This window comes from Trifolium pratense, linkage group LG1 (genome assembly GCF_020283565.1).
Source record: "Trifolium pratense cultivar HEN17-A07 linkage group LG1, ARS_RC_1.1, whole genome shotgun sequence".
Classification (NCBI taxonomy): Eukaryota; Viridiplantae; Streptophyta; class Magnoliopsida; order Fabales; family Fabaceae; genus Trifolium; species Trifolium pratense.
The window spans coordinates 29,541,700-29,553,517 of record NC_060059.1 but is presented as its reverse complement, the minus strand read 5'-3'; the positions used below and the strand labels follow the sequence as shown (position 1 = coordinate 29,553,517).

The following is an 11,818-nucleotide window of genomic DNA, read 5'->3' as shown; positions in this document are numbered from 1 at the left end:
CATGCATATAAAACAGGATCTACGACATGTTGATTTATGAAGAATTAGTATTAGGAATACCTGGATAGAAGAATCCATTAGATACTAACCGTCAGATGGAAGTAGAACAAACCGATCCTGAAACGTAAAGAGAGAGACGGACGACAAGTATCCGTTGGCTAGTGTGGTTCTTCCTCAACCGGTACTCCTTATGCCTTGAATTCTCTTCAGATGGGGAGAAGAGGTTATTTGCTTGTGTACGGTATATTGGGGACCATAGCCTATATATAGTGTGATGGCCAATTAGGGTTCCCATTATTCCGGAATTGGCCATCCTGACATCCACTCATATTTTCGTCCATATCCACTAATTAGTTCATTAATTAATATCTTAATAGAAATCCATTTAGCCTTTTAACTTTATCTGATCACTTATCAACTAAGGCTCTTATTATGATAAATAGCTAATATAATTAATTTAAATATAAATGCCCACATAACAATTATTGGAATATAATAATTAAATATAAAATATTCCAACAATCTCCCACTTGGGCAATATATATTGATAATTATATCATAGTTCTTTAGGCGCGCTTCTGAATGCTATTTATCTTTTAGATTTCAACTTTACAATCCGGTCCACCTCACACATTAATAATGGGACCACCGCGGCTCTTGTCACTGACGTATAACGTGACGGAACCCCGACGACCACCACATCAATGTGCTTGATGACATAGATCGATATGGATGAGTGACATGGAAATTACATGCAATGTGATCTCTAAATCATGTCAATTTCCAACTAGTCCAACTAAAAACTTTAGTGAGATCAAACTGAAGTTTGCAAATTCAATATTTGCACCAATGATACAGAACCAGTTATTAACAATAATAACCTCAAACTTTATTTCTGCAGAAAACCTTAACAAAATCTGTATCAGTATCAAAAACTAAAGTTAGAACATAACAAATTAGAGACTCCCACTAATCCAAGACCCTTAGTGACAAAAATAATATGAAAGACCTTAGGTGTCACGTCTTTGATTAGTGAGTCAGCTAGCATAAACTTTATCTCTATATGTTCTATCATCCAACAACAACTAATAAGTTGACAAACTTTATAAAATAGTTGTTGAAACATTATCCGACTGACTTATGTCACAATATAACTTGAGTTGTCTTTCAAAAACTTTTACTTTATGCAACCAAGTGACATAAATACCTACAGTCAGTTCTTGAGTTAAAATGTCCATTATATATAGACATCCAAAAGGATCAGAGTCAAACATCCTGATGATCTCCAAATTGTTAGATCTCCGATATGTGAGCACAAATTATTGTTCTCTATAACAATCTTTATGGTTGCCTCATTTTAACAATTCAAATTTTGAATTGCTCAAGTATCTGCCAAATGATCTTATTATATACACTATTTCCGGATGCGTATAAGTAAGATCGTACATAAGTTTCTCAAAGCTGAAGCATATATGAAAATACTTTATTTTCTAAATTTCCAGATTTTTCTTTTGAACAATGATTGAGACTAGATAGTCTCCCTTTATAATTAAGGCAATTCCTTAGTTTATTGACTTTCATGTCGAATTTATTTTCAACTTTATTGATACGACTCTTTTGTTATACCCGAATGATACATTGAGAGTAATTTCTAAGTATCGAAATGCCTAATACAAAAGAGATGTGCCCAAGATCTTTTGTCACTAAACTTTTGTTAGTGATTTCTTGATTTTGCACAACAATCATATATCATTGTTGACTAAATAAAATAAATTTGACACATTAAATTTAGAATATAAACATACTCCCACTGAACCTGTATAATCCACAATTCTCCATAATATACATCTCAAAACCAAATGAGACAATCACCTTATGAGACTTTTGTGGTATCAATAATGAGACAACTTTCTTCACAAATAAATGGATTTATTTTGTTTGCACATTATCTACTTTATGTCTATTGACATAAAGTTTCATCTGATTGCACTTTATTGTGTTTCTTAGTGTTGTCATTAAGAAACACTATCTTGATATCCATCTTATTTAGCTCCAAAAAACTATAATAAGTAACAAGTGTCGTGACTGTCCTAATAGAGTTTTCAAAACAAAACGAACATGAATTTTCTTTTCAGTCAATACTTTATGACACTTCATACTTTAATTCTTGAAGGTATTGAGTTTGATCTTCATGAATTAATCTCTTAACCTAATTGAGAGAAAGAACACTAATGTCCTTATGAGAATCCAAATTTACTATATAAATAGTAACTGTATGAATTGATTTAGAACCAATTCTTCCTCACTCAATTTTGTTCTTTTACCATATCTCTCCCCCAAACTCAATATCTTCAAGAGACTTTGCAATTTCTGTCTCATAATGTTCATTAACATGGGACCAAAGTTTATATTTCTCAAAATTTTCAACAATTCTAGATTGTCACAAGTCACAACTTAATTGACTATAATAGTATTTTTATTTAAAAGACAAATTGAATCTCTAATTTAAAATAATAATAAATAAAGAATTTATAACATTAAAACAAAACTTAATTCACATGATGATTCACTAAATTGTCTTTTAAATACAAAGTAACAACAATCTAACAAATAGTTGAAAATCATCAATCTTCACCGACTTATTTTCCCACTAGATTGATGTGTCTTTCAACATCATTGAAAATTTGTCAGTTTAGATCAAATTTTCTTATTATTCTTTATTTGCCTTTATCTTTTGAGGTATTTACATGATAAGCACTATTTTATTATCTCTTCTTCAATTATTTCTTTATTGCACACTTTATGAAATGATTCTATTAAAGAATCACCTCTAACTTTAATAGTTATAAGACTAATTGTGCAAATAGAATACTATATGCTAAATTTTCGAGAAAGTAACTTGATTGTCAAAATTATATCACTTTACAAGATTAAATAGTTACCTAATGTACTATTGAGATTTTCTTTGCTTAATAATCCAAATGAAATATTATCTCTCCGACGAGAGCTTATTTTTCGCTTCATTGCTTTAGAAGCACTTTAATTTAAGCAAAGAAAACATGACAAAAAATTATGTCATCTTAAGTAATACCTCAAATGTCTTTGGAATTCAAAACTTTATGACCATATGACTTATGTGATTTGGAGTATACTCACTTTGTTAACCTGAATCTCACTTAAAATATACTAAATTGTGAGAGAATTTGAGTTTCTCCACTTTTACATAAGGTCTAGATCCAAGAACACAATGTTCTTCCTATATTAAAATTCTAACATGAATTTGCAGATACATAAACTATATTAGTTTATAGAGAACAAAAATTACTCACCAAGATACCTAGTGCACCATTGATGTCAAGCCCTTAGAAAATCACATCAATTGCTAGTGGTATTTCGTGACAATGATCAAACACTGACAATCAATAATGACAAACAATAATTCCTTATGATCGCCACATGCTTACCATTATAAGTGTCAATGCAATCCACTAAATACTTGTATGGATTTACACCAACACCACTTTATTAGACATGTCAATAAATTATTATAGAGACATGCAAAACTTTATTTGTAAATTAAAATACTCAAACAAGATACCAAGTGCACCATCAATCCTCAATCTTTGGATTGTAAGAATTAATTGCAAGCGGTACTCTCAATGCAATGATCAAACATTGGTGATAAGTCCTGTCAAACAATAGTCACCTTCGGGCATCCTATTATCCACATGGTAAATAACTTTATAATCACCACACATTTACCATCACAAGTATGCAGTTATCCGGTCAAGTTGTGCCTTGCTTCGGCCCGACGACAACTCACATGAATAATTTCACACTACATCTTTTGTAAGTTCAATTGAATCAAATCTACGCAACAGAGGTTACTTCGGCAACATGTTGTTTCAACCAACTCAATCGTCATTACTAGACAATTTAATAAATTAAAATGGGAAAGTTCTTTAATTTACAAGGCACTACCCACAAAATGTAGGCCATTTTTCTTTATGACGTCGCTTGATAATCATAAGATTAAATGACATCCCTTATGTGAGAATAAAATCTCACTATTAAACAAACATTAGCATGAAATAAATTTGAAAAGCATGGAAAAAATTATTGTAGAAACTTAATAACAATAACCTCAAACATCATAATCATGCTAAAGTCCAAATATTCAATTTTAAATCAAATAAGAATTGCATCTTTATGTAGCAAAATACTGTCATGCTAGAACTAGTTCACATATATACTCAATGATTCTTTAAATAAATAAATAAAATTCTATAATTATATTTTTTTCTTAAACAAAATGAAACAAAAAACTTCATAACTCTATTTAAACAAATAATTATAGAATCTATATTTCCAAAAAATTTAAAGAATCGAAACCTTTAATTTTGTACATAACAGATTGAATCATAATATTTTGAGAATCATTGATAAGTGCTATATAAAGGTAAATGATCTTCCGTAAACTATATAATAACCAAATGTGTATGACAATTCCTTATTTAAAAAATTAAATCTTTCCAATTTCAAAACAAATCATAATCGCCTAAAAGTCAAACCCTTAATTTTAGGCAACAAACTTTATAAATGAGTATCCGAAAATTTGATTTGAAAAACTTAATTGCCAAAATTAACTCTAATTCCTTGTTTTTAGACAATAAACTTTATAAATAAGGAAAACCAAATATCTAATTTAGAAAAATTAGTTAAAAACACCGAAAACTTTAATTTTATTTTCAGAATAAATCAAATCAACTTTAAATCTTTATTTGCTATAACAATAGCAACTTTATAGATAAATTAAATTGAAAGAATTGATTTTATTTTAACACTGAACCAGAATGAAGCAAAGGCAATATCACGTTCCAAAACCGAAAGAACATTCCTCTGGCCTTAATTTTCTTAATTTGCATTACTATACAATGATCCTTAATTACTGGTTCAAGTCCCGTATCATGTACCAACTGAATAAAAATCCAAAAAACCTTATATCATGCGTTTATATATACATACATGCAATATATGTAACAAACGATGATACACTATATTCACGTTTCCAGCAAAAGAAAATTAGAAAGCATTCATTCTTTCACTTATCACCTAAGCCCATTGATCTTTGGTTTTACTTGTCAAAATTATATTAATAGATAATCAACGAGAAGTCACTGCAATGCCTACTAAATAGTATATTCCAGTAATTAAACTATAAATCTGGGCAGAGTAACAAATAAGTACATGATCGCCCAAATATATACAAAGCCACCGAAACGAATAATTTAAGCAATTCAAATAAATCAAACATGAAGACCTGCTCTAATACCAATTGATAGGTTTTAATAATTAATTTACCAATTAATTACATACAAGTCATGCTCTTATACAAATAGTGCGGAAGCTAGAATTAGTATTAGGAATACCTGAATAGAAGAATCCATTAGATACTAACCGTCAGATGGAAGTAGAACAAACCGATCCTGAAACGTAAAGAGAGAGACGGACGACAAGTATCCGTTGGCTAGTGTGGTTCTTCCTCAACCGGTACTCCTTATGCCTTGAATTCTCTTCAGATGGGGAGAAGAGGTTATTTGCTTGTGTACGGTATATTGGGGACCATAGCCTATATATAGTGTGATGGCCAATTAGGGTTCCCATTATTCCGGAATTGGCCATCCTGACATCCACTCATATTTTCGTCCATATCCACTAATTAGTTCATTAATTAATATCTTAATAGAAATCCATTTAGCCTTTTAACTTTATCTGATCACTTATCAACTAAGGCTCTTATTATGATAAATAGCTAATATAATTAATTTAAATATAAATGCCCACATAACAATTATTGGAATATAATAATTAAATATAAAATATTCGAACAGTTTTGAAGCAAATGAAATGGAAGCCTATCATCATGTGTTGCCACAAATGAGCACAACACATATCCAAATGAGAGGAAAAATACGTAATTAAAGTGACGGTCGAGTATATGTGAAAGGATGAGCAGGTTTTTGCACAATGAGCAATATCACTGAAAATGATCGATGCTTATTCGAAATTGTGTTGTGTGAAGATAGAACAATTGAAATGTTAATGGTACACATTGTTAATGTATAAGTTCTTAATTTGCGATCTTAAAGTTCATCCTCTCTGCTCTATACACGACTCCCATATATCTCTTACTTCTTTGTGACAATTTAGGAGGAAATTTGCTTTTGAAATTTGATATGTCTCTTATCTTATTGTTGAATTATATTAGATTAGGTTTCAATTTCAATCTTGATTTTGGAGCTAGATCTATATGGGCATATTTTTCATTTGAATACTATTTGTTTTGATTTTTGCTATAGTTAAATTATAATTTTCTAAATAATTCATATTTATATAGGACATCATAGAATAAAATAAATCTATAATCAATGAAGGATAAACGACTTCCACATCAAATAAAACAACGAAAATCTAATATATATGTCATATATTTGGCAAACACAATATGCTTTTCACGTATCAAAAGACTACACAAGAAAATGATCGGTAGTTCTACACAACGAAAAATTATAAACTAATTACGGAAAAGTTAAAGCGTCCGTTATCTTTATCCCAATGTAAGCCAATTTGATCTCCTTTCTTTAATTCCCTTCTATGAACAAAATCTTTGACCCATCTCTTATTGAAAACGTGGCTTTGTGCGGAAGTCCATATCTTGAAAACGAGAGAATGAAGAGACTTTGTGTCAACGTCCCATACTTGAACTTCCACTCCTTTTTTCTCAGCAGCTTTAGCACCACCCAACACCACCGGAATCACAAACTCTTGAGTCAATTCTTTCTTCAACATAAGCCTACTCAAAGCGCGACAAACATCACTCTTTTCAAGCACCTTCTTGATCTCCCATTCATCATCAACATTACCCGTCTTCTTAGTTTCTTGTTTGTTGGCGATTTTTGTGTCTTCATGGCTGGTAGACGAAGAAACATTGTTTTCAATGGAAGAAAAGAGAAAAGAAACGTTGTTGTTGTTGTTGTTGTTGTAGCCGAGATCACTCTTTTCCCTGTTGATCTTTCTCTTTTTCAATGGAAGATCATATTCGCAATAGCTCCAAATTCTTCCCTTGATCTTTCTCTTCTTTATTGGAAGATGATATTCCCAGTCATCCCAATTTCTTTCATCAGCATCATCATTCTTGGTGTGGTTACCAAGATCACTCTTTTCCTTCTTGATCTTTCTCTTCTTCAATGGAAGATCATAATCACAAACATCCCAATTTGTCCCAACAACATCATCATTGTAGAGCTTGGAGTGTTGTTGTTGTTGTTGTTGTGTTGTACACGAGCAAGAACTAGGTGTTATTAGGTGTAGACCCATGATTGAGTAATCAGAGGACATGAAACAAAGTTCGTTTATTAGTTTCTTGTTTCTCAAGCAATGTATAGAGAGTGTGAATGAATATGATTAGGGTTGCAACTTGCAAGTGTGAGTTAACAACCCTCCTCACTTTACTTATTATATATAGTAACACTATGTGTGTTTTAGTATCATATTTCTTATCTTTTTTAGGTAACATATATCAAATATCTTCTCATAAAAAATAATTTAAATTAATAAATTATCTTAGTTAGTTGTTAGTTTTATATCCTTTATTTGTGGGATGGACTCGTTTTTATGTAATGTAATTAATCATAAAAAAAATAAATAAATTAAATCAATACAAATCTTTGTTAGTTGTTATTTTTATTCTTTTCTTTATATATATAAAGTAAGGTTTGGACGAACACAAAACTCTTATTCTCGGAATTTCGTACTTTTGTCGGATAAAAAAAAAGTAAGATTTTTTACTTTTTTATGCCATATGTCGATTTCACCGTTTATTCTATTTTTTAAATGAAGATTTAATTGGTATAGTTGTCTTAAAAAAAATAAATTGGTATAGATATCACAACAAATATCTTCTTTCCATTTAACATATATCTCTCTCAACAAATTATCAAAGAGATTTAATTTATTTTCTTTTTTACGTTTTTAACTTTTCAAATTTATTAAAGCAGATTATCTTTCTACCGTCGTTAGCGATGACTAACATTTATCTTTGTCGGGGTACGTGTGGGGCACACAAGGTGGGTTCTCCCCTCCCAACCGAATTTTATCAATACGCATGAGAAGAGAATTGAAACCCTGACCACATGCTTAAGGGGACTAAGGTACTCTTTGGCCCATCTTTTATTAGGTGTAGAAGCTATCTTAATCATAAATTTAGAAATAATAACTTTAAAACTAATAACTTTAATCATAAAGTACTTTTTTATAAAAAAAAAAAAAAGTTAAAAGTAATTTTTTTTAATTATTATAATAAGGTTAAAAGATATATTTGATAATATATTATAATTTTTCTTAAAATATAAAAGCTGTTTTTTTTTTCTTACTAGAGTTTTTAAAAATTGTTGTTTGGTCTAACTTCTTACTTCTAAGGAAAAAGAAGAGGAAAAAATGTTAGGGCAAACGGTACAGAACTTTTACCACTTGGACCAATTCATTGGTGATATCTCAACAAACTAAATATATTATATTTTTTTCCGGTTATATCTTATGTTTAAAATCTATTTTTTTTATAAGAAAATCTAATTTTTTTAAAATTGTATGAATTATTTGCTTCTTTATATTTTAGCATCATATTCCAATTCGAATTTTAACTATAAATCAACGTGCATTTAATTTTACTGTAAAAAAAAGTGCATTTAAATTTTGTTTCTACTTTTTTTATAATATTGTTTAATTTAATTTTATCACGGTTTATTTTAGGGGTGATCGCGGTGCGGTTTGGTTCGGTTTTGAGCATAAAAATCATCCTAACCGCGAGATAAAAATGCATGCGGTTCGGTTTGGTTCGGTTGATTTTTAAAAAGTCATCCAAACCAAACCAAACCAAACCAATGCGGTTTGGATCGGTTCGGTTGGTGCGGTTTAAAACATAACGATTGTACCGAACAATTTTAAGCATAAAAAAAAAAAAAAAAAAATTGAAGTTTCAAAATAACATTGTAGTACCAACAAAAATTATTTATCCAAAATAACATTATAGTAACTTATAATTTTAAATATATAAAAAAATTGAATTTTCAAAATAACATCACGGTACCGATAAAATTTGTTTATTTAAAATAACATTACAACACCAAAATAAAATTTCAGTACAAAAAATAAAAACAACTTGAAGTTCGATTAATTTGGTCGACTGACTTGGTAATTGGGCATGTATATTGGAATATAAATATATTTTCTTTTACGATATTGGAATATAAATATATAATAGTAACTTAATGCGGTTTTTGCGGTTATCCGCGGTTTTTGCGGTTTGCGGTTTTGCGGTTTGCGGTTCAGTAAGAAAGCCATCCAAATACATCCAAACCAAATGCGGTTTTTGCGGTTTTCGGTTTGGTTTGGTTCGATTTGCGGTTTTACTTTTGGATTGGTTCGGATACGATCACCCCTAGTTTATTTCAATAAATTTGTTATTTTTTAATATTTTTCAAGTTTTCAATATATTTTATTTATTGTTTTTATAATGGGGGTAGTTGTTATCTTCTTCCTTAAGGATCGTCAGAGTGGGAGATCATGGAGGAGATATTTTTCCTCACTTAGCGCCACAATATTTAGTTGTTGGCGCCTTAACAATTTATCCCGCCCTGCGTTATTCGAAACCGTGGATTGGATCATTATTGGATCACTTCTTATTAGGCCTTGGTAGAATTTTTCTATCCACACCCGGTCCATGTAGCATAAATATCTCAACAAACAAAACACATATTATATCATAACTAAAAGAAAGAAAAAAAATTATATCTTTTTCTTTCTTTGGTTTTTGTTATATCTTATCTGCAAAATCTAATTTTTTAAATTGACAGGTAACTTAATATTTTTTAATACTTATTTTACATGATAATTTTTAAGACTTAAGGAACTAATTGTTGACGTAAAACACAATTTAAAAATGCAATGACAATACAATAATTTAATGTGAATGTGAATAAAAATTCCAAAATAGCCGCAACAAATATTTATTGACAACTAAAGAATTGAAGGGTAATTTTGGAAAAAAATGTGTATATTATTGACAAATTTAATATAAAGACTATTTTTCTTAATTTTTATACATTTGTGAAAGAGCTCTTATATATCACGACAGAAAAAATAATATTTTAGAAAATTTTACTTTCACACTATTCAAAACAAATATCTAACCTACACTTACCTCTAAGAAAAAGTATAAGAGAAGGAAAAAAAAGTCAAATACAAAAAGAACGGTTATTTGAATAACTAATTTTTTACAACTTTTTGACTAATACAATTATTTTAAGGAATTTCCTTATATAAATATCTCAACTCTTGTATCATCAACTTTTAATAAGTGACAGATTTGAATCGGACAAGACTCATGAAATACAAAGGGTTATTTTATCAAAAGTTAACAAAATTAATCGTTAGTTGGTTTAATGGTGATTGACGATGAACTTGGTAGGAAGAACCACAGTTCGATCTCCTGCAACTACGATTGATAGGGAACTGAAATTACTTGATATCAGAACTAACATCCGAATCAGATTAGACAGTCTATTGGACCAGATATTTGAGGTGAAAAGAAAACCTATAACAAATGAATGTCATCGGTCCCTTGTGATCAAAACAAACTCTCTTCTCTCTGTTTTTTTACTACTTGTTGGTAATGTTTCTTCTCTGTTTCCTCTGTTTTCCTCTGTTACTACAAAAGGGATATAACAAATATTTTGTTCTTTCCTTTCTCACTACACTACATAAAATAAATGTTAAAAACTCCAAGTTTTATTTTTCTTTTTCACTGAATTTTTTTCTACTAGTTTCAGTAGATCCATTTAATAGAAAATATTCACTAACTTTTTTATCAGAAAATGTTAACTAACTTAAATTGGTATTTTTAAACTTAATCAGCAAGTTCTCAAAATTTTATGAAGGGTTTAGGAAGAAGTGAAGATGTTCATGATGTTCCACATCAAATAAAACGATGAAAATCTAATATATATGTCATATATTTGGCAAACACTATATGCTTTTCACGTATCAAAAGACTAACACAAAAAAATGATCGGTAGTTCTACAAAACGAAAAATTATAAACTAATTACGGAAAAGTTAAAGCGTCCGTTATCTTGATCCCAATGTAAGCCAATTTGATCTCCTTTCTTTAATTCCCTTCTAAGAACAAAATCTTTGAACCATCTCTTATTGAAAACGTGGCATTGTGCGGAAGTCCATATCTTGAAAACGAGAGAATGAAGAGACTTTGTGTCAACGTCCCATACTTTTACTTCAACACCTTTATGCTTGGCAGCTTTAGCACCACCCAACCCCATCGGAATCACAAACTCTTGAGTCAATTCTTTCTTCAACATAAGTCTACTCAAAGCGCGACAAACATCGCTCTTTTCAAGCACCTTCTTGATCTCCCATTCATCATCAACATTACCCGTCTTCTTAGTTTCTTGATCTCCCCTATTGATCTTTCTCTTCTTCAATGGAAGATCATATTCGCAATAGCCCCAAATTATCCCGTTGCCAGGATCACTCTTTTCCTTCTTCAATGAAATATCATAATCGCAAACATCCCAATTTGTCCCAACAACATTTTTGGTTTGTTGTTGGGTTTCTTCTTCTTGGCCTTGTTTTCGTTTCTTATTGGAGTGTTGTTTTTGTTTTGTATTGGAGCAAGAAGGAAGTGTTAGGTGTAGATGACAAACATCATCGGTCAAGCAGGAGGAGCAAGAATTACAGTGAACCAT

At 30.2% G+C, this 11,818-nt stretch overlaps 1 protein-coding gene across 1 annotated transcript; it reads right to left on the bottom strand.

Moving 5' to 3' along the window:
* Positions 1-11,149: 11,149 nt before the first annotated feature.
* Positions 11,150-11,818, bottom strand: LOC123891951 (putative B3 domain-containing protein At1g78640). Its single transcript, XM_045941816.1, has one exon. It carries the CDS (start codon positions 11,816-11,818, stop codon positions 11,150-11,152), a length of 669 nt encoding a protein of 222 aa, XP_045797772.1.

What these genes read in the sequence shown, in the direction of transcription:
- LOC123891951 (XM_045941816.1), bottom strand. Translation starts at nt 11,818, where the DNA reads ATGGTTCACTGTAATTCTTGCTCCTCCTGCTTGACCGATGATGTTTGT.